Source organism: Vipera berus (assembly GCF_964194415.1).
Source record: "Vipera berus genome assembly, chromosome: 1".
NCBI lineage: Eukaryota > Metazoa > Chordata > Lepidosauria > Squamata > Viperidae > Vipera > Vipera berus.
This window is the reverse complement of record NC_138202.1, coordinates 158722805-158746609: the sequence shown is the minus strand read 5'-3', so window position 1 is coordinate 158746609 and position 23805 is coordinate 158722805. Positions and strand designations below refer to the sequence as shown.

The 23805-nt window shown below is 35.7% G+C and overlaps 1 protein-coding gene across 2 annotated transcripts in view; it reads left to right on the top strand.

The window, feature by feature from the left end:
- The window catches only part of TLK1 (tousled like kinase 1), an 85777-nt gene that overhangs the window by 6879 nt on the left and 55093 nt on the right, over positions 1 to 23805 (top strand). The window contains exons 1-2 of one of the 2 annotated variants that reach the window (XM_081313329.1): positions 19210 to 21242; positions 23060 to 23178. In XM_081313329.1, coding sequence (XP_081169455.1) covers positions 23065 to 23178 — 114 coding nt within the window. In that variant the 5' untranslated portion in view covers positions 19210 to 21242; positions 23060 to 23064. Of the gene's footprint in view, positions 1 to 19209; positions 21243 to 23059; positions 23179 to 23805 lie in introns of those variants that run through there. The other variant, XM_081313328.1, reaches the window with a different exon arrangement.

The window sequence follows — 23805 nt, the reverse complement described above, 5'->3', positions numbered from 1 at the left end:
AACCTTAGGGGGAGGTGGTCCCGCAAATAACCTGGCCCTGCGCCATTCAGGGTTTTAAACGTGAAAATTAGTACCATGAATTGCACCCAGAAAAAAACCTGAAAACCAGTGCACTTGCGCAGCAGCAGTGTAACATGGGCAAAGTTGGGGCACCCAAAACTGTACACACTGCGTTATACTGGACCAGTTGTTCTTTCTGCATGGTTTTCAAGGACATCCTCCTGATGAGTACTCATTTCTATAACTGATAAAATTCAAAATAATTGTGATAGCTTATAGAAATAACCTGAAAGTAATATAATGAAATTAAAAAGAGGCACATGCATAATTCTTCACTTAAGAAACAAACAAATATGTAAATACAGAAGAGGAAGTAACCTGAGAGAGAGAATATGAGAGAAAAATACTATTGGAATAATAGTTGATTTGCAAAGTAAATATAAGCCAGCAGTGTGAGGTGACTGCAAAAAGGATCAAAACGATTTCACTTGGCATCAAAAAAGAACTTCCAAATTATAAGAAGTAATTGTTCCTCTATATTGTATTGCAGTTAGATTTGCGTGTTACATATTAATTCTGTTGTGGGCATCATATTTTAAGGACTCAGGCTGGAATATATGCAGAGAAGGGCAGCAAGGATAATTACAAGGCTCAATGATAAGTCTTATGAAGAGAGGTTGAAGCTGAGCATGTTTAAATTTGAGAAACAATGACTGAGCAGAATGTGATAGCACTTCTAAGTCTTTGAAAGAATGTTACAGTAGATAAAAGAAAGTCAAGACTGGATTTCTCTAGCCCCAGAGCGCAGAATATGAAATAATTGATTTAAATTACAGGAAGGCAAATAATTTCTTAATAGTGGAACCAGTTATCCAGAGAGATGGTAGATGCATCTTCGTTGGATGCATTCAGGTGCATGCCAGACAGCATCTGGGATGCTATATTTGAGTTCCAGCACTGAGCAGGATTTAGGATTAGATGACCTAGTGGTCTGTCTCAACACTTGCAATTTTATTTCAAAATGTTAATATTTTTAGGATATTTTTATAAAACGGGAATTGAAACTAATTATAATCAGGATTAAGAACTAGTGTCTGTTTTTATATGTCTGCAAACAAAATGCTGGAATTGCATAGGATTAGTTGTGATGCTAAGAGGGATGCTATTAACTGAAAGTGATTATAGGTAGTTTTTGACTTACGACCTCAATTGAGCCCAACATTTCTGTTGCTGAGCGAGACATTGGTTCAGTGAATTTTGCTCCATTTTATGACCCTTCTTACCACAGTTGTTAAGTGAATCACTGCAATTGTTAAGTTAGCGACATAGTTAAGTGAATCTTGCTTCCCCATTGACTTTGCTTTTCAGAAGTTTGCAAAAGTTGATCACATGACATTGCAACCGCCATAAATACATGCCAGTTGCCAAGGGTCTGAATTGTGATCATGTGACCATGGGGATGCTGCAATGGTCATAGGTGTGAAAAACGGTCATAAGTCACTTTTTTCAGAGTTGTAACTTCAAATGGTCACTAAATGAACTGTTGTGAGTTGAGGACTGCTTGTATTTCTGTATGGATATTTATTGTCTTTGATCTGCCAAGCACAAGTTGCTGAGATAGGTGAGAGATTAAAACATGTCCCCCTCTTCAGTCATTGGCATTTTGGGGTGATAATAATAGTAAAAGTTTTTACAATTAGATACTGCCTAGCAGGGAGAATCAATTTCATTATTAAGTTGATTCTCATCGCTAAGAAATATCTAATTGTAAAAACTTTTTAAAAATATTGTTCAGCAGCTTCTGATATTTCTTTAAATAAAAGGGCAAACTTAGAAATTTACAAAACAAAATTTCAGAAAGAATGAAATTTAAATATGTGAAGGAACTTTCACTGTTTTAAAATTAATAAATTTGTAATGAGTTTAGGCATCTTTGAGAGGGTAAAATTGCTGTACTAAACCTATGTGAATCAATTTCATGACTTACACATATATTAACACATCAAATTTGTGTGAAAATAATTTATATGACGAATTCATAATGTGACTTATTTTTTACTTAGTAGGCTGTACAAACCCAGTCATTGGGTAGCTCACTAGATAGATCTAAAATGCAACCATATTAATGCTTTGGGAAAATGCAAAATATGTGTTTTTCCTATTGTCAGTGTGACATATTAAGCGAAATGCCAAGTTAATAATTATGCACTATCATCTTGTACTCTATCATTGTGTCCACAACACTATCTTAAGTTTACTTAGATGATAATCTGAAAACAAGGTTATTAATGTTAATAAATTTTGTTGTTGACAACTATTCACCGTAGGTTAAAAGCTGGAGTTTTTGACTTGATTTCTCAAGGCTACTTCTTGCCCTGTATTTCCAGTCTGGTTTGGAGGCTAGAAGCTGGCCACATATTGTAATACTAGAACCACAGATTGTGTTCACAGATACATGGCAAAATGGTATAAGTGTAGGGTCTTTTTGAATAGGATGTGGTATCTGAATTGTATCCTGTAACCAAAGGTCACACAATAAGCTAGGTTATGTTTTAGTTAGCCTTAACATGGCATATGAACCTCAACCACAGGTTAGATTGTGATTAACATACTCTTTCTTAACCATAGAGCATAACCTTATTGTATGTTGTTTATTCTGGTATGTCATCTAAATCTGGAGTAATAGTAATTTGTGGTTAAGCAATCACTAGTCCACTGGGAAATCCACATAGATTGCATGAGTAACTGAAGTCTTTGCTGCTCCCACTTTATTTTCATTCCCCATGGACATGACATGCAAGGGTTTTGTTTTACAAACAAAGGGGCTGGAGTGAAGAACAAATCTTTCCTTATCCAAATTGTCATGGAGGTGGTTTCAGCCAACCAAGCCATCACAGGCTACATTAGTTGATTTTTGAAAAGTAAGATATTTGTGAAAAAAGAGTGCAGGCAAACCAAAGTTTTTTGGATTTTGGATTACTGATCAGAAAGGAGTGGGGTATTAATGAACTGTGGTTTGCTTTGGGATCTGGTATATATTTCTTGGGTGGAAGGTTTAACAATTGTTATTGTTAAGCTATAACTGTGACATTGAAAAATGTATAACATTAAAATGCAGCACATCTCAGAATTTTTTAAGAATCTTTTTATCTTGAATTTAGACTGACATTTTTGTGTTGTGATTACTAGATACATTTCTTTATTAAACTTTATATTGCAATAGTCACCTCACATTTCATGTATGGAGTCACAGGAATTCCTTTAATTTGTTATCAGGAAATCTATTTAAGCAAGATGTTGGTTGAATCACATGGTGCAATAAGTTGAAATATAGCTTGGTTAGTTTTGGCTTAGAGTCTTGGGTTAACCCAACCATCATGATTTGTAAATAATATTTAACGGTTTAATATGTTGTGTGATCTCAGTCCATTGTTATTTAGCTTGAAAACCCAAGTTGTATAGCATGTGAATCTACTTGCACGATCACTTATGGAAAAATCTTGCTATATCTTGGGCATATGGTTTTCTCTTAAAAATATTAAAACCTATCTCAATTCTATAAATTGCTCTTCAGGTTGCTTTTTTGTAAACAAGCACTTATCTGTTTAGATTGCCTGTCAAATAAAGATTATAGAATATAGCAGGATACCTATTATCTTTGCTTAGACTTAAATCTGAATCAAATTCACTGATGTGATGCTGCATAATTTGAATTTTGAACAATTATAACATCGGAACTCAGAATGGGCTCTCAGAACAATTTTGGCTAATGGTTGTATACAGAGTTTGAATCTACAGAATAGCATATTTTAATATTTTTTTCTTAATGAAAAACAAGAATATAGTCATTTACATTTAAAATACATCCGGTGTATTTCTTTTCACAGAAATATGCACTTTATTTTTACTCAATGTACTTTCCATTGCTACAATTCTTACATTTGATAGATTCAGATTTTAGTACTATGATAGCCTCCCCAGACAAGGGACTTGGCAATAATTCATAGACCTCCTGATTTTACTTGCCTGAACTAGGCTCTTGGATTGGGACTCATTTGAAGTCTTTCAGACATAGCTTGGTTTGTTGCAAACAAGCATAAAGCCAAACTAAACAATTGATTGCCCATTTCCTGTATGAATAACTGCCTTATGCTTCTGTATTCATATACACACAGAAGGTCAAACTAGTTTTTTTTTTCTTCCCATTCTTATTACAACTTAATGGACTTTTGTTATGCACCTGAAGCTCATGAAGCTGAGCAGCTGGCGGTAGAATGATGCCAGCCTTGATTTGAGGACCACTGGCTCTGCTTATTTCTCCCAACATTGGTAGACATGACCATAGGTTGTTTAAATTCTTGATTATTGCCCTCTTAAACTTGGGTTCCAAGCAAAGAAGATTTGCTAGGTTGGTTGATGATCTTTGCTTAGTTAAAAGAACACAGTTGGGACTATTATATTTTTAGTTTCAATGGTTGCCATGCATGGAGGGAAAATATGCAGATCTTTTCATTCTTCATGGATATAATATAATGTGCTGGACTTTTTTGGTCCTGGGAGAATTAAGTACCCCAAAATGCTGTAGAATTAGTTCATAAGGATAATAGTCATTAATATTAAACATTAAATGGGATTCATTACAAATTTTACTTAAAAGAAACCATTTTTAACGAGCTTAGGAAAAAAACCAAGAATTTAGCACAAATAAATTACAGCCTATATTACCTTCTGTATTATATTATCTCTTCCCCCCACCTCTTGGATCACTGTAGACTACCAATGGTCCTTAATTGCAGGTTGAAATTATTAATATAATTAGGCCATATGTTTTCTGATATTCTTATGTTATGCCTTATAAAACACAGTCATTTTTCAAATTAATATAGTTATAAGGATATATTTTCCTATGACAAAAATTTTTAATTTTACCCAATAATTAGCAGTTCTTTATTCTTGAACGTCTTCTTGATGACTTAGCTATGTTTATCTGTGTGCAGAAATTTAATTTTATTCATTGGGGACTGTTTAGAAATAAATATGTACAGTATAAAACTACTGTTAGATTTCAGATTGATGATTTTGCTTAATATTTTTGCATAACTATTCATATTATTGTAAGATATTAAAATCTCTTAATATCTCTGTGCAACATTTATTTATGGTCCAAAACCAAATACAATAAAAGACCAGTATGGAACAAAATAACTATAAAAGGAAATTTTAAAATTGCAAGAAAATCCTAAAGCCATTTCCAGCTAACAGTTAATAGCATGAATGAAGAACCAGATGGTTTCTAACATCTTTTGCTGTTGCTAAAAAATTGGCAACCTTCTTAGAAGAAAGTTAATTGCCTCCTGGTCACAATGGCAACTAGAGATGTTAATTGATTGATTGATTGCCATTTGGGTGTACCATGGACCTTTTAATAGCATTTGTGAGACAGGTGTAGAATCTGAACAGAAACAAGTTGGCTTTTAATTGGGATGTTTATATGTCTGCCCACAGTTGCGCCAATTAGGGCCAAAGTAAATAATTTCCTGTGTGGACATATAAGATGTTACAGAAACATCTAGAGCATGGGTGTCAAACTCGCCACTTGACGTGTTGCGATGTATCGCGATTCTTTTTGCATTGCCGGCAATGGGATGGGTGTGGCTTCCGTATGATGAAACCAGCCCGCGGGCCGGTAGTTTGACACTCCTGATCTAGAGACAGACCATGGAAGAGGAGCTATCATGCTGTAAAAGGGATGTGAGCCTTTGGCCCTGTCATTTTGGATGTCTGCTTCATGTGAAATGAATATTTTTAAGCTGCCGTAAATTTTCCAGTACAATTGATACTTGAACCGCGTAACCAAAGATCTTAGATTATTGGTACAAACCAATATTTATACCTTGATTGTAGAAACTAGTGGATTGTAAATATCTACATTTAAATCAGTATTTTTCCTTTATGTTTGTAATTGTCCTATTTGAGTTAATCCATGTTTGTAGTATATCAGATTTTATTACTTTCAGTATATCTAATCTATTGAATTTTGTTACATTTGAAATGCTATAATGGTTGCATTTTCCAGCATACTCTATTAGTCAATGAGTTAAACCTTACTTTGCTAATCTTTGCTAAACCTTTTAGTCCATTATTTGCTTGCATCACAAATCTAGAATCTATAAGTTTCTGCTTGTTGAGCATCCCTGCAAAAGAAGAACCAGTCTCTATTTGTTCCAGGATTGACACACTGGTTCTACTTAGAATCCATTGTACTGATAATGACTATAATAATCTCCAGATTCATAATATAAAGGTGTTTTATCTTCTTTCCCTCTTTCACAGTGTTCAGTTTTAACAATGGAAAGACCATTGCTGCTACTGCTGCTGCTTGTAATAGACATACATTTATCCTTCATGACAGATATAAACTTGTGGCTATGTTTCTGTTAGATTGTAACTTTCAGCTTGATTTAAGGATGACAGGAGCTGTGATCCAAAACTTTTATAGGGTCCCAGATGCTGATATAGAATAGTAGAGAACTCATAGACAAAAAAGAAAAAGCAAGTCAAATATAGGGAACAATTGAGGACAAGTAGTTAGAATGATTAGGAAAAATTCTCATCTGAAATATTTAATCTTGATTCATATAATACTGTAAGCCAAACAACTGTATTTTGATTTAACATGTAATAACCTCAATAATTGTATAATTATGGATTATACAGTAAATCAGGATTAAATATCTAATGACTTAATATTTAGGCCTGTGACTTCTATATATTTGATAATGATCATCTTTTCTATTTTAACATACAGACACATTTTTAATAAAATGGAAAGGGGTGCATTATGCAATATTGCTAATAGTGTTATCAGATTAAAACAAATGATGACATGAGCAACTACTGTTCTGTCCTGGAGCAAGACACTAATGTGAAAAGTATTGAATTGGAATTAATCCTTATATCTGACTTTATGGAGTTTAGTCTTAAATTCTGAGTAAGACCAGCAACTTGACACAACATAAAGTTACTAAAGTTGCAGTTACATTGCTGATCCTGTTACGTCTGTTTCTCACCTGCGGCTCCTAATCAAAGAAAGATTATACTCTTTAAGATAGGCATTTCACTCATCTAATGCAATTGTGCTATAGTCTAAAAAATGTATGCCATACTAAGGGGAGTTTTATTACAATTAACTTTTCAGTTAGTGGCACGTTTCTTGAATTGTTTAATAGACCTAGTTCTGACTACTGAATATTTGGTGTGTCCTGAAAGAGCAAAAAGATATGAATGTCATAAAAGAGCATTGTGATGTCAGCACATTAAACTCTTATTACCCAATGCAAATTTCAGTGAAGGGAATTTATCTTTGTGATAGTTGGCTACAGGTGTGCTATTTTAGTACACAATGTAAACTTTATGGTGGTTTGCATGGTTTTCAGAACAATAGAACAATATGCATGGTGAATGCCATCAGATACTGAGGTTAGTGTATAGCATTTTTGAAGTTTTTTATGTTGCTTACTTAAATTCTTAGAGTCAACATTTTATTGTTTACCCCTAGATCATCTGAAGTTATATTTAACAATCTGATGGCTTTAAATGCTGCTGTACTATAGAATATGTTTACGGAATCAGTAAAAATGCAGGCTTGTCTTGAGGAAGTTATAATTTAAAATTCAACATTGGAAAGCAACAGGATGAAGACCATGGGAATTAGTGTAGTAGGATAAAGCTGTACATCAGAATTGTGTATATGCAGAATGTTTAAATTGAATTCTGCCTGTAGGAATAGAAATGTTTCAAGAGCAGATAGTTTCTTCGGGATGCTTCCCTAGAATGCTGCTTTCTTCTTTTAGGTTAAGATTAGGCTTTTGCAATCCATATTTAAAATGGCTATATGGAGTGTCATTTGAAAACTTGAGAAGCTGTAGCTAATTTTAATATTTCAGCAAATCATGATTGAGTGAAAACCAAAAGCTAAGGAAGTGTCCACTAGGACCCTTTAGAGCACCGTATCATGGATCAAAGTTGGATCTCAATTGAATCATATTTAAGGTGCCAGAATTTTCTTTTTCTTGATGGCTTGCATAAATTTTATAATGCTGTTTTGGAGATTTAACATCTTAGTGCCCTTTTTTATTCTAAACATTATATTAGAAACATTGCTTCTTGATAAACAGTTGAAACATTAAAAAGAATACCTTAGTGTAATTTTCACAGGGTTTTTTTTTGTTTAATTAAATTTTGGAAGTGGATGAGGAAATCACTAGAACAAGAATTGCAGTTGGGCATCCAAAATATATGTATCACGTATGATTTACCTTCTATTTGATTTTGTTTCTTTTCATTTGAATTCTGCTAGGAATGGTAATTGGGTTTCATCTTTGTATAAAATATCATATAATATGTGTTGGTTTGTTTGTTTGTTGCCTTTATCATTTTTACAGACAACTCTCTTGCTTTCTACCCTGGTACCTTAAACACTAGACCAAACTGGCTCTCCAAATAATAACCCAAATAATAACAAAAACCCCCCAGCAAAAATGCCCCAACCTCTAAGGCAGGGGTAGGGAACCGTGGCTCTTTGACTTATGGATTTCAATACCCAGAATTCCTGAACCAGCCATGCTGACTCAGGAATTCTGGGAGTTGAAGTCCACAAGTTATAAAAGAGCCAAGGTTCCCTACCCTTGCTCTAAGGAAACTAACCGATGAGTCTTTTGTATGAGCTATTGCCATGGACTGTTTTGCCTAACAAGAACATAAAAGTAATTTTCTTAATAGTTAAATATGCTTCCAATTTTAGTTTAAAGCTATCTTTCCATTAAGAAAATATTGGGAAACTGTGGGTAAGTAATAAGGTTTTGAAGGAGTCAGAGCATCTACTTTGAGGTGAAAAAAAATAATTCACTATATAGCAGTTATGTTAACTTGGAATTAATTATCATGCATTGACCAGTACTTAAATATAATTGGCTCTTAAAATTGTTTTTACATTTAATAGGTTTTGATCTCTAAATCTATATTTTACAAATTTGCCCAACAGCTGAAATGGCCATTGGATGATTTTCTTAGGGAATTCCAATACTTGGAATAAGTATATTTTTCATTGGATGAAAGGACCTTTTCAGTGAGTATGCTCAGTCATGCATATCTTATGTTCATTAATGCAATTCAACTATGCACCTATGGAATTTTGTTTTGTTACAAACAGTAGATAAAATGTACCTGTAATCATGAGCTCAGATGAAAATTAGATGTTTGATATCACCTGCATTAAGAAACTAAAAACATTTATCTACTACTTATTGACCATAATAAAATTATTAACCTTGATGACTCCAATTCATTTTAAAAAAATTGGATGAATACAGAAATGGATAATACTCAAAAATTGGCATATTCTTTATGAATTAAAATGTATGAGTTAAATTTACAAATCTTGATTTTACACTTTATACTTTCAATACTTTAATATACTAATACATTGCATATTAGTATGTAACATACACCTTCATTTGCAAGTTCTCACAATAACCATTAAGATTTCTGACTATTTTTAAAATTAAAACAGTCTTCCAAATTAACAGTCTTCCACATCAAGGACAAAAATCACTTTTGTCTTCCATCAGTATGAAATATTTGACTTATTTTATGCACATTAAACAGAAAAGGTAAAACTTGTTCAATGCCGAGAAGTACAAACTGAAGTATTTTTTCTACTGATCAGTTTGGCTTATTAAATAGTAGTCATGTTTAAAATGTGAAGAAATTGGCAGTAAAAGTTTATTGTAACTTTCAGATTGAAAGATTGTCAAGGAAACACAAACAAATGGAATGATAGAATTCTTTGCCAAAATCAGGGTTGGCTCTCTACACTAGGAATTGTAATTGAGAGAAAGGAATTTACATTAAGAGGCAATAGATTTGTATTTGAACAGGTCTTTTATTTGAGGTGTGATTACCATATCAAAACTTACTGTGTTTGGTAGTCTTTGGTTATAAAATAGTCAAAGCAAGATAATTGCTTATCAGTATAGAATCTAGAACATATATACAGGTAATCCTCAACATACAACCACAATGGAGCCTAAATTTTCTGTTGCTAAGTGAGACAGTTCTTAAGTGAATTTTGCCCCAATTTACGACCTTTCTTCCCACATTTGTTAAGTGAATCACTGCAGTTGTAAATCTGGCTATCCCATTAACTTCGCTTGTTAGAAGGTTGTCAGAAGGTTGCAAAAGGTGATCACATGACCTTGAGACTCTGCAACTGTCACAAATATTAGTCAATTGCCAAGTGTCTGATCAAATGACCATGGGGATGCTGCAACTGTCTACGTATGAAAAATGGCCATAAGCCACTTTTTTCAATGTCATTGTAACTTTGGTCATTAAATAAACTGTTGTAAGTTGAGGACTACCTATTTAGTAGCTGCATTGATGCTCTACAATATAATAATAAATATCTGTTTGGAAAAGAAAAATAAAAAAATACAGAGGAAAAACTATAGAGGGAAATCTCATTAGTTATCTATGATAATTACTGCAGTATTGAAGATGTGACTGAATGGTTAAATCAGGAAGAAGCCAATACTAGATTGCAGCTCTTTGCCTGACACACAGCCAAGAAAAGTTACAATACAATTAGCAGTTATCTTTGAGATATGTAACATTCTTAACCATCGCTACCCTGTGTTACAATTATTTCCTTTGGAAATATGTATTTCAAAGATCAAAGAACATAAATATTAATCAGTGGCTTCTCCTATGAGACACAGTATGTGAAATATATTACTCCATGTTTTCAAAAACTGGGAAATAATAAGTGCTTTTGCAGGTTATGCTAAACTTGCTGTGTAGTCAAGCTTGTACTGGCTTGCCCAGAATTCCAGATAAAATTTTTACAACTTGGAGAAACAATAGTGATTTGGTTTCACCATGTTATCTGTGTAGCTCTAAGAAGACAGCAAATCCAAACTAGCTATTTTATTTGTCACAAAAGATGTAATAGAATCACAGTCCTCTTGTTATGGTTATAGACAACAGCATATTCACCATGCAAATGTTTGCTTGGAAAAATTACCTGTCCCAGTAGAGATGTCTGTGGGTGAAAGAGGTACTTATCGTAGAATGGGTAAGTGGAAGAAACAGCATTTCAGTGCCTTCTGGAATTGTTGTCCAGCCAGTGTAAACAATCTTTGGCCTTCTAAAGTAATTGAAATTATTCCATAACTAATTAGGATACCTTTCCATTATAGAATAAATTTGGGAGTTAAGTAAAGAGAACCTAGAGTTTGAACGAAATAAAATTTTAACTCTGAATGCTTCTTATACATGAGAGAATGTGTTCTATTTTGGGGACAATTGGTCTTATGGTCTTATTTGATCTGAACAGCACGCAATTACATTGTTATCAAAATATTTAAATCCTTTTTTTTTTTTTGTTTTAGAAACGAGATCATAAAACAAAGGCCAAAATTTTGAGGAATCAATTTTTACTTGATTTTTAGGAAGAACAGTGTAGTTAATGTTCTATTGAAGTAATTAAACTTGGTAGATGATTCTCTGATTTAGATAATATTTATTAAAGTTAAATTACAATATGCAGTATACTATGGTGAATATTTTGAAGCTCGCTTTGACCTGGATCTTTGAAAAATATTTTTGAGATTTGGCTAGATGAACAATAGTAACAATACGTAGGAATTATTGTATCTATGCAGTACTAAAACTATCAGGTCCATAATCTTAAACTGGGAGAAGCGGTGCATCATAGGCGAAAACTGTCAACAAAGGTACCTCAAATAGGCTGACTTACAGAACGTCAGGATTCATTCTTCCTGAGGGAATGAAATTTGGGAAAGTTGTGGCTTCAGTGCTCTTAGGCTGCTGCAACAACATGATCATTTTTAATTTTCTCCTGATGTTTCCCAAACACTCACAAATTTCCTTTTTTCCTTCCCTGCCCAACAGTAGTTGCTTACCTGTCTTCTGGGGAGGGAAGGAGGAAGAGGGAGGGAGGGAATATTGTGCACCTTCCTAGCCCACGCTACCCCCTCTCCCCTCCTTGATCTGTGTGATACCTCTTGAACATACACATGTGGACCTTTCCTGACCTGCATTACCCCTGTGTATTCTCCCTGACCTGTGTGGCATCTTCAGTGCACCCCTGCATACCCTTTCTGATCTGTATGTCATCTCTCACGCACCCTTGACCTGTGCCGCCTGTCCCCCTGTGTGCCCTCCACGCTCTCCCATGTGCCATCCTTGGCTCTTACGAAACCTCTTACACACACTTGGGTACCCCTAGGCAACCTTCCTGACATGTGCGGCCCATCTGTGCACACACACCCCTTCCAACTTTCTGCAAAGAAATTCAATGGGGAAATTGGAAGTTACTCCTGCTACTTTTTTGCCTGTCTTTGGTCATTTAGGTAAGGAAATATCTCTAAAATGATGATTCAATGGGGCAAGGGTTGTCTAGTATATTTTAATGTAAATTGTATATTACTGGTCATGCAGTATTGAGAAGAATATTGAATTAGAATTGCACATAAATATAAATAAAATAATATGACAACACTAAAAAGCAGACATAACAATAGTAATAATTAGTTCTGTTGCCTCATGCCGGAATTTCAGATAGATGCCAAGGTGAATAAAATTATTTTGGCATAGGTTTAGATTCTAGAACAGTCAGTGTATACTTTATTTTTTAGGGAATGGTATTCCAGATCTATATAGGGAACGTTTTCCCCTGGTATCCTGACCTCAAGCTGTTCAGGACTTTTTATAACTATTTTGGTTTCTAAGGTTTGTACCAGTTTCTTCGGTGGCAGTAAACTAAAACCCTGTCCAGGAAAATTATTTATTTAGCCATTTTTCCCTTTAACTATCAGCTGATTCCCTTTGATTTCCTTCACAGCTGTTCATGAATATTAATAATCCCATAACAAAATAAAATATAGTAGTTTTTACAAAATGAGAAAACACTGTTTAAGAAAAAACAGCAATATGAAGGAAAATTTACATATGAGAGCTGCTGGACCTTCATCTAAATCGAGGTAATTCTTACTGTAAGCTAATTGAACAAAGACCAGTTTTCAATAAGGGATATATATATTTATGGTTTTCAGAAAGAGAAGCACCCTATGCTCTGGATGGAATCCTAGTTGGATATCAGTAAACTGTTTAGTCTGTGCCTCTGGTACTGATTTAGACTTCAAAGGCTCCTTGTCTCCCTTTAGGAGAGCTTAGTTTTAAAGCTGTACATCAGAGCTAAACTTTTTGAATGGGATACCTGTAGAGATGCTGGTAGAATTCCCAAGTTTTCGTCTTGATACCATTGTAAGAAAAACAGAAGCCTCTCCTAGTGTTGGGTCACCATCTCCAGCATTTCTTTGAAGAAGGATTTTACCTTTCTTTACTTTCAGACCATCTGCCACCACATACTTTGAAGGGAGATTTTGTAAACATTTCATTGGAACTGCCTCTGCCCGATGGGGTCAGCCCTGTGGAGGACATCATTCCACTGCCCTATCTATGACGAAAAGGGAAATATCGATGATAAACAAACAAGGGCTCAATGTTAGATGAATGACTATCTCTTACAAATGCTACTCCAGCTGTTAGGAGTCAAATTGTAATCTTTGCCGTGCTTTCTTTTAGACTTAGAAAGAAATTGAAAAGCTCGCATTGTTACTATTCTATCTTAATTTTCTTACGTGCTTTTTTCTTGGTTTCCTCCTTACCTCTTATTACTACTAGTTTCTTCACAAATACGGTTTTATCATGGTTGGGTTAGGTTACTATAACTCAGTCTGTGTAAGGGTTTCCTTAAAAGCTTATCTGGGAGCTTTTCTTGATTCAGAATATGAAGTAAGCTGTTAATTGTGCCCAGGAATATGACTACACATGTCCTCATAAAAGACTGATATTGGTTACTATTTGTGATTTGCTCAGGTTCCAAATAACAAGAAAGACATGCAGAGTTATTTCTAAGCAGTTTCCTTTATTGTTTCTCATCTATTGATAGAAACCTTGCCAAATTAAAGCAACTACATCATCGTTAAAGATACACTCTGAGACTTCTATAGAAGAGCTATCTTAACTCTCTTTCTCCCAACCAAACTATCTAAACTTCGCTCTGTCTTGGTCCTCTGGAATGCAGTCACTCCCTCCTGGGAATCCAGAGTACATTCACCACAGTTCCTATTTTACTTTATTTTTAATTTTTTTTTTGCTTGTCTTAAGAGAAAGACGGGATATAAACAGTAAATCCATTTCTACTCAAAGCCATAAAAACAATAGAAAGACTGTGAAAACATGGTATTATACATAAAATTAGGAAAAACAGTTATATGAAAACTACATAACATTTTAAATATGTATTCTGTTTGGAGGAACGGCAAATATAAATTAGCTTCTACCAGTATAAAGCTAGCTAGAATTTAAAATGTCTACACTGATTCTTTATAATATTTAATCCTTCCTTACCTCAGAATATCCTGTTGCACACAGGGGAACTCACTTTCAAATACTGTTTGGTATTTGAAGCACTATACTTTGTTTCAGGAAAGAATACAATATACTCTTTGGTATTCCAAGAATGGAATTACATTTCTTTTCTTGTAAGTTAATGCGGCAGTAATTATTTACAGTCTGTACAATAATTGTTTCACTTCTTTCATGCCTGACATAACCAGCTGTGAAGAAGAGTGCAAGGAACCAAATCTTACATACAGAAATAATGGCAAAGGTCATGGATTGAACCTAGGTCAATGTTTAGCTTCGAGGAACATGGAAGATATCCTTTTCCTTAGTGAAAATATTAGTAGCTTTCTTTTCTTCACTCCCAACAGCAGTAGCCTTAGGACATAATCATCTCAGCTGTATCTTGAGATGGAGCACCTTAGGGCTTATTTAGCTGTTCTTATGAAAAAAGTATTTTTCTGAATAATGAACATTGGAATATTTCATATTGCAAATTATATGAAAGCAGAAACCATGGATTTATGCTCAAGCTGTTCTGGGACAAAATCATACAACTGCACAAACATATGATTCAGTCTCTATGGCTAGGAAACATTCCAAGATAATTCAGTAAGCTTTCAAATTCTGCTTCTGTCTGCATTATCTGGTTATGAATCAGATTTCAGAAAATTTTAGTATGTATATATCAATAACACGCATTTAGAAAATGTTACAATGAAAATAGGTTGAAGTTTGGACATACTTAATTCAATACAATTCTTGTTTTAAATCAGCTAGCTGCGAAGAAGCTAAGATTTTCTGAGTTCTTAGAATGTAAGAACAGAAATTGTCAACAACTTTGAAAAAGTTGCAGTGATAATCTTTGGTGAATGAGAACACAATTTTTCTAGACCACAGGTCTGCAACCCGCGGCTCCGGAGCCGCATGCAGCTCTTTCAGCCGTCTCCTGCGGCTCCCAGTCCTCTGCCATGTGCAGTCCAAAAAAAAAAAGTGGGACTAAAAAAGTTCAACCAATCAATTCAAATATGCAGGGTAGGTGCATATCTCGCCTTGTCTCCACTCTTCAGTCAAACCCTGTTCTGCACATGCGTGCATCTACGCGCATGCGCACACATTTTTTGCGGCTCCCAGTTTTTCCTTTTGTGAGGGAACCGGTTCCGAGTGGCTCTTTCACTGTTTCAGGTTGCTGACCCCTGTTCTAGACCAATTACTACTAAGAAAACCCTGCCAATTATTTGTATAGTTAAAATAAAAATTACTGTAACCTTTAAATCTTGTTCTCTACCTGAACTAATTAAATGCTCACCATACTTGAAAATTGTGTATGAAAGCTGGCAAAAGCTTTAGGCACCATTTTATCCATGTCTCGAAAATAAACATGTCCTATTGTTTTCTTCGTATCAACTTGTGTTTTTGTATCCATTTTATATATTTGATATGGTCAGATGATTTAATAAAAATTTTACAAATCTGGAAAATATAGTGACCAGAATTTGATAAACTTTAGCTCAGAATTGGAATAAACCAATGGATTATTTATTAAATTTATTCATTAAATTTGTATGCTGTCCAGCAACTGTTGGGCCCCAAGTAAAAATTGAATCAGTAGAACGAAGCTTCACATTATTAAATATGTAATTAGCATAAAAATAAATAGGTTCATATGTATACTTTATCATTGAGAATGTTTTAGAAATCCTCATCTGTTCATTTTTGTGGAGAAAACATCTCTGGAATTTCTCCTGAAAACAATGATAATTACAGTAAATCTGCATGGTGATAAACCTATCTGAAGATCACACTATTTAAGAGACAGGACTTGGTGGGCATCTTCTCTGTTAGATTCGAAAGAATGTGCAGAAACCTCCAGAGAAACAGACCTGCAAGTAGCCAGGTTCATGCCACGTAAGTCTTTCAGAGTAATAACCAGAATCTTGAATTCTACCCAGAAATAATGCTAGTAGTGTTATATGGGCAAACTTCAAAGCCTCCCAAGATTGTGCAAGACCACATTCTGCGCCAGTTGAAGCTTCTGAGTATTCTTCAAGGGCAACTCCCAGCGTTAAATACCAGGTCATCAAAGAGGTATCAAAGAGATCTAGAAGGGCAAGGCTGGATGCACCATATCTGCCGAGAGGTCAGCCATAAACATAACCAGTCTTGGCATTGTAACCCTGTCTGCAAACGCTTTGCTCCACATTAAATCTCATTTTGTCCTGGAGGATTAATCCAAGACAGAGAATTCTACTCATTGCTACATTTTTGTGCCACACCTGGTAGTGGTACTGTGAAACTATTAGTGTGGCAAATCCTGACAGGAAAAACACATGTATATTAGTGGTTTATTTGTCAAGATTGAAACAACATCCACTTGTTATAGTACAAAGCAGCTGTAACGGTTTTAGTTGCAGAGGGAGAGAAATCACCTGGGAAGGGAAAGATTTCTCCAGGCTTACAGATATAAGCACCTCCCTCAGGCTTGGCCTCTCCCTGAACTATATAAGCAGCTGGGTATTGTTTAAGAACTAACATTTCCCTTTGTAACCTGAATTTGTTATTTTTCTCCTTCTCCCTCATTTCTTTTCTTTTTTGTGTCATGTTTCTTAAAATAATATCCCTGTTGGTAGGAATTAGGTTTTTTTTCCCCCATTGATTTTTATATAAGCTTCTCTGAGAGCACTTCTGCCCGAAGAGCAGGATAAAAATGCTATAAATAAGCTGCTCTTTCAGAGAGACAGTTTACTCTTTAAGGTCGTGTGGATATAAAGCATAATGATAAAATACCTTGTCACCTTTTGATTTGGATATAGCTGATCTGGCAGGTAGTTCCGATGGATCGTTACGCTACTCCAGAGGTTTCTGAGACCATTTATCCACAGGGATGAGAGACTGTTGATGGATATACCGTAGATGAGCAGTAACTACTATAGTGTTCTTTGGTAATTGCACAAAAGCGCCACAGAACGAACGTTTGCTAAATTAAGAATTATTGAATTGAAGTTAAAATAATAAGTTTGTCCGTGGGTAAATATGCTTATTCGTGTACAGAAGAAATACACTGTGAAGCCAGGCGTTCCAGCTGGGTCACAGTCCAGGAAACTAAAAGCCAGGGCATTTGGTGGTTCCAGATTTCAGCTGAGTCAAAACCCAGAAGAGTCTTAACAGGGCAATTAGCACAAGACTGATCCACATCACCCCTTTCTCCTTGCCGTGTTTAGATGGCTTTTGTACCTCTCCCACCACCTTTGCTTAGTTTCCATGCTTGAATTCCAGTGCAGCATAATTGATTGTCCCACCTGTTCCTCGCCACAGCCTTGACAATATCTTCCTTCTCCTGAGCCACCATTGCAGTGCTTGAATTCAAGCATAGCATACCTAACCCACAACCTTCTGAATGCTTTCTTCTCCTTTCTATCTGTTACTACCATTACTTTTTCTCCTTTCTCTCCTTTGTGTATTCTTGGTTCAAGCCTGGATAAAACACACACATTTTTTAGGCCACATACAAACCAAACACATTGCCTGGATTTGAGCATGGACTATTCCCTTTGTTGGATGATGTGTACACAAAATATCTGTACAGCCTAATAAAATAATATTGGAGTTGCTACATTAGCATCTTGTGAAAATTGATGTAATTCTCAACTATACTTATTCAGATTGCTAGGACAGTATTTAGGAGTTTAACGTTTTTGAATATATCAAGCTTCATGCACGCACTAATTTTTATATAGGTATGATATACAGATATACAGTATAGTGGTGCTTTCAATTCTGTTTTTGACTTCTAGTGACTGCCTGGATTAGATTAGTCCCTAAAGTTTTCTTGGCAAGGTTTTTCAGAAATGGTTTGTCATTGTCTCCTTCCTAGGATTGAGAGAATGTGCGTGGGCCAAGGTCAGCCAGCTGACCGGTTCTAGGTGGGACTAGAACTCACGAGCTCACAGTTTCTAGCCTGATGCCTTAATCACTATATCAAAATGGCTTTATTTTGTAACACAACTTACTTTCTGCAGTTTTATTACAGCAAGTGCATATTTAGCAGGAACGCGTGAAAAAATATTCAAGTACTGTAAATCTGATACCTCATTGTGTTTCATGTTGACTCTGATTTGATAAGAAATGTTTCATATTTATGTTTAGTAGTATTATCTCTTGAAAGAAGCCATACTGTTTTAAAAATACTGAAAGACAGAATAACTTTTATACTGAAAATGAAATGTAGGTGAAAAATCAACAAATGAAAGCAGAGCCATTAAAAGTAGGATTCTGGAATATGTAGGAGGCATTCTGCACAATATTACTTTTTTGACATTCAAAGGCTAGAGGGCTTCAGAAGAGGAAGTGATACATATGAAGTTTCATGAAGATACATAAAAATAAAGCAGTATTGATTCATTTATTGGAGCCTCGCATTTCAGTGATTATGGGCCTCTGAAGTGAGAAGAAGTCATGATTGGAAGAAAATTGATTGAGAGAAGATACTTTCCATTTGAGCCAGAGCATTCAAGAATTATTTCTTGTAAGCCTGTAAAAATGATATAGAATGCAGTGCTGTCTTTCAGATAGATCTTGGTAACATTTAAACATTATTTAAATAATATTTACATACGTTTAATCCCTGGTGGCACAGTGGTTAAAGTGCAGTATTTCAGGCAAACTCTGCCCACAGCCTTGAGTTCAATTGTGATGGGGCTCAAGGGTGACTTAGCTTCCATCCTTCCAAGGTTGGTAAAAGAGAACCCAGATTGTTGGGGGCAGTATACAAATAATGCTTACATTGTAAACCGCCCAGAGGGTGCTATAAAGCACTATGGGGTGGCATATAAGTGTAAATGCTATTGCTATTGCTAAATAAAGCTAATGTAATATAATTGTAAGTGACGCGGTGGCTCAGTGGGTTAGGACGCTGAGCTTGTCGATCAGAAGGTTGGCAGTTTGGCGGGTCGAATCCCGAGTGCCGCGTAACAGTTGAGCGCCTGTTACTTGTCCCAGCTTCTGCCAACCTAGCAGTTCGAAAGCACGTAAAAATGCAAGTAGAAAAATAGGGACCACTACGGTGGGAAGGTAACAGTGTTCCGTGCGCCTTTGGCGTCTAGTCATGCCGGCCACATGACCACGGAGACTTCCTCGGACAAGCGCTGGCTCTTCAGCTTTGAAACGGAGATGAGCACCGGCCCCTAGAGTTGGAAACGACTAGCACGCATGTGCGGGGGAACCTTTACCTTTACCTTAATATAATTGTGGAGTCCTCAATGCTCTCTGAATGCGGTTGTTTTCTTGTAGATGTTTCATTACCACCAGTGACATCAGTGCTAGAAAGGGGGTGGGGATTGCTCTCATTTTTATATACTAGTGACTTGCACTTCCAGCATTGGTGCAAATGGTTTCACTGGTTCTTTGATTAGGCTGTTGTTAACTGTTAGCCTGCTTGTCTAAGTTGGTAGTTCCTTGATGGGGGTATTATTTAGTTCTTGATTGTTGGTCTAGTGTTACTTTTATTTGTTAATCTCTGCTCATCTGAGTGTTGATTGCTGGTGAAGAGATGTTTAGGTCTTTTTGTTTCCTTTTTGGCTTTTTGATTGCCTCTTTTGAATGGATACGTAGATTTATTTATCCCTGTGTGCCTGTTGATGACTTGTTTTGTCTGAATGCCCGGCTTCTAGAAATTTTCTAGTGGTTTTGGACTGGACTTGGTCTAGGGTACTCATGCCAAATAGCGGTCAGAAGACATGGCAAAAAATCCTTAATTTCACAGCACATGGACAGACCTAACCATAAGTTCAACCAGGAAACTATGAGCACCCAAGATAATGCACAGCTGCTGAGAAAACTAAGTATTATCCACATAGCCAGGAGACAAGTCTCTTCACCTATTGGGGGCCTTAGACCTGAACCCAAAGCCAGGCCTTCAAGACTTTATGAAAGTACAGGACGATTGGGACCAATATAATCTCCAGATGGAGAATGTTCCAAATTGTGGGCACCAGGGCAGAAAAGTCTTCTGTGCCTTTCCAGTATGCATTGCTTAGTTGACAGAATTCGACATGCCCAGCCTGCCAGACTGGATGTTGGTCTATGGTTGGCGAGACCTAGTTTTACACCCCTTAGAAATCATAATACTGCAAAAGGTGGAAGGAAAGAGAAAGATGACCACCAGCAAGGTGGATGGGCTTGTTTACTATGACAATGAGTGTCCTATTAGAAAATCTGAAGGGCCAGACTGTGGACAAAGGGCTCTCTATATGTGATTACCAAGAATTAACATCAGTCTGATGGCACCAGTCAGCCATGTAAGCACATTAGGTGTGAGAGATGGTGGGAAGCAGGGATGAGAGAACAAGTTCAGTAGCAGTTTAAAGAGGCAGCATAATTGAGAGGTGGGCTGCGAGGAGGAAACATTTCAACGAGACTTTAATTCACTTGCTATAGGATAGCCTGGGGAAGATTTTAATATTATTTTCCTCCTTAAATAGCATTAAATATGCCTTTCTGAAATCCACGTGGTCCCTGTTTCCTGAATTTATTGGGTATATGTGGCTTGCAAAAATTGAGTTTCAAGGACCCTCTGCGTGGTGCGCAGCCCTCGACTTCTCTGGGGTCTTCTTTGGGTGTGGCTCCGACTCTCCCAGGAGTCCCTGGATTCCCCCGTGGAACGGGAACTGGACACTCCGCAACCCGATGTTCCAGCCAGTTGCAACAGAAGCATCGGGCGAGGAGTACCCGCAGAGGAACCTGCAGAGCAACAGGTGCAGCACCAATCTTATTCAGAATTGTAGAGAGAAAAATAGAAAAGGAGTTCTATGTACATTGCCTTAAGCTCATGGGAGAAAATTAAGATATAATTCTAGCATACATAAAAATAAATAAGTGTATTTGTTCAAATAACTATTTGCTACAGGGCTACTGGTATATACAGTATATGTACTCTGTGTGTGTGTGTGTGTGTGAGAGAGAGAGAGAGAGAGAGAGAGACAGACAGACAGACAGAGACAGAGAGACAGACTTTGGCATAGGTACAGGTGAGACACAAAAAGTTTTGTCTGTTTTAATCTTGGGTTTGTGTGTATAAATTCAAAGAAATGACGAAGTTTTTTTTAATCAAGGTGTTATGGTGTGAAAATTTAGTACAAACAACATTGTGTGTTCCAATGCAGATCTGTGGTCTTAAGACAATAATTAGATGTTGAAATGTTTGAAACAGTTTTCTGTAAAACAAATATTCATTACCCTGGATATTAAATAACAGTTCAACAATTGCAAAAAAAAGAAAGAATAAACTTTAGAAACTTGAAAGTGCCTAGTGAAAATACTAGTAATACTAACATAACTAATGTAGACTTGTTGGTATTTTAAATTATTGTAAATTCTCCTAAGTGCTTCAGATGCAGTGATACTTCTATAATGGAACACTGATATATATACACAATGTACTGTATTTAATAGTAGGATGTCTTATTTTCTGTTCCCTTTATTTTTTTGAGCAGTATGTTTGTGTGTGTGTGTGTACACACACACACACACAAACACACACACTCTTTCCTAAAACTGAAATGGATGGCTTTATTATATTTTTAAGAGATTAAAATTAAGATATATGAAAGCATTTAGCTTAAAGAGGGTATACATTTGTCAATAAAAGTTATCTTGTGGATCATGTTTCTATTCCTTTGAAAATATATTTGACTGCTGTATTGAGGTATATAGATTTAAGTTGGAAGCACAGGAGATATAAGACATTGCATTATTTAAATTTAGCTAATGTTTAATTGTTTCTCATGTTTTTGTTAATTTTTCTTTTTGTTCACATTAAAAATTACATTTGGAATTTAGAGATGTGTTCCATGATTTTTGGGAGGGTCATTAATTTGTGGGGTCTCAAATTGTAAACTTGTGCACAGTACATAGTGGACCACTAGGTGAATCACAATGAAAAAGCTATTTTTAAGCTAAGCAGCCTGTAATTTCCTGGATTCCTTTTTAAAATTTGACATACTAATCACTTTCTAGTTCTCAACAACACATTTTGAACAAATTATTAGATCAGCAATTTTGTGTTTGAATGCTTTTAGAACTATGAATAGATTCCATCTGGACCCAGTTTGTTTTCAATTTGTCAGTAAATTCGAGACTTTATAGGCATTATTTACCTTGGAGTTCTTTGATAAAAAAAACAATTATTTGTGTAATTAAAGATCTCTACTACATTTTCTGCAAAGAAGGCAAATGCAGTTAATGTGCTTAACTTTCCTACAGTCTTGCTTTTTTTGGTTCAACTGCCTACCTCCCACTATTGATATATTTGAAGATTTATAAATTACTGAATTTCATATTATTATGAATTTCATATGAATTTTCTTCTTTACCCTTTGTATCCGTTTTTGTTTTGTTTTCTGAAACTTTGTGTTCTGCATTTAACACAGATGCATTTTTACTGGAAAAAGATATTTCTGGAGGAGAATTACATAATGCAAAATTCCACTTACATTTGGGGGGAAATAGTAGAATTATTCATGGTTACATAAAATCATTTGCAATTGTGTAACAAATTAAACATGTTTTATAGGTGCAATGGATGAGCTTCACAGCCTGGATCCAAGAAGGCAAGAACTGTTAGAGGCTAGATTTACTGGAGTTGTGAGTGGCAGTACTGGAAGTACGGGAAGCTGTAGCGTTGGAGCAAAGGTAAAAAGGAATGTGGACAACTTTATTCAGAGGGTTGATTTTTTAAAAAAATTAATACGGATTACGCACAGTTATGTATGTGCGTAAATATGTAATTGCAACTAACACTGAGCCGTGGTGACGCAGTGGTCAGAATGCATATTGCAAGCTAATTCTAACCAAAGCCAGGAGTTTGATCCTGACTGGGCTCAAGGTTGACTCAGCCTTCCATCCTTCCAAGGTTGGTAAAATGAGGACCCGGATTGTTGGGGCCAATATGCTGACTGTAAATCACGTAGAGAATCTGTAAAGCACCATGAAGCGGTATATTAAGTGCTATTGCTATTGCTATTATCAGGTCTTATCATATAGGCAGATTTAGCAACACTTTTTGCTGTGTATCACTCAAAATGATACAACGAGCAACAACCCCTCGCTTTCGTGGGGGAAGTTAAGAAGATTGTGACCTTTGTATTTCTTTTAATTTTTCAGCAGCTTTTAATACTATCAACCATGGCATCCTGGATCAGCTGCATAATGTTGATACAGGAAGCACATTCAGACATACACTTCCTCTTCAGGAGCAAGTGTGTTATCCGATGATCTTCATTGGTTTCTGTAGGACAGCAGTAAAGTGAGCAAATAATG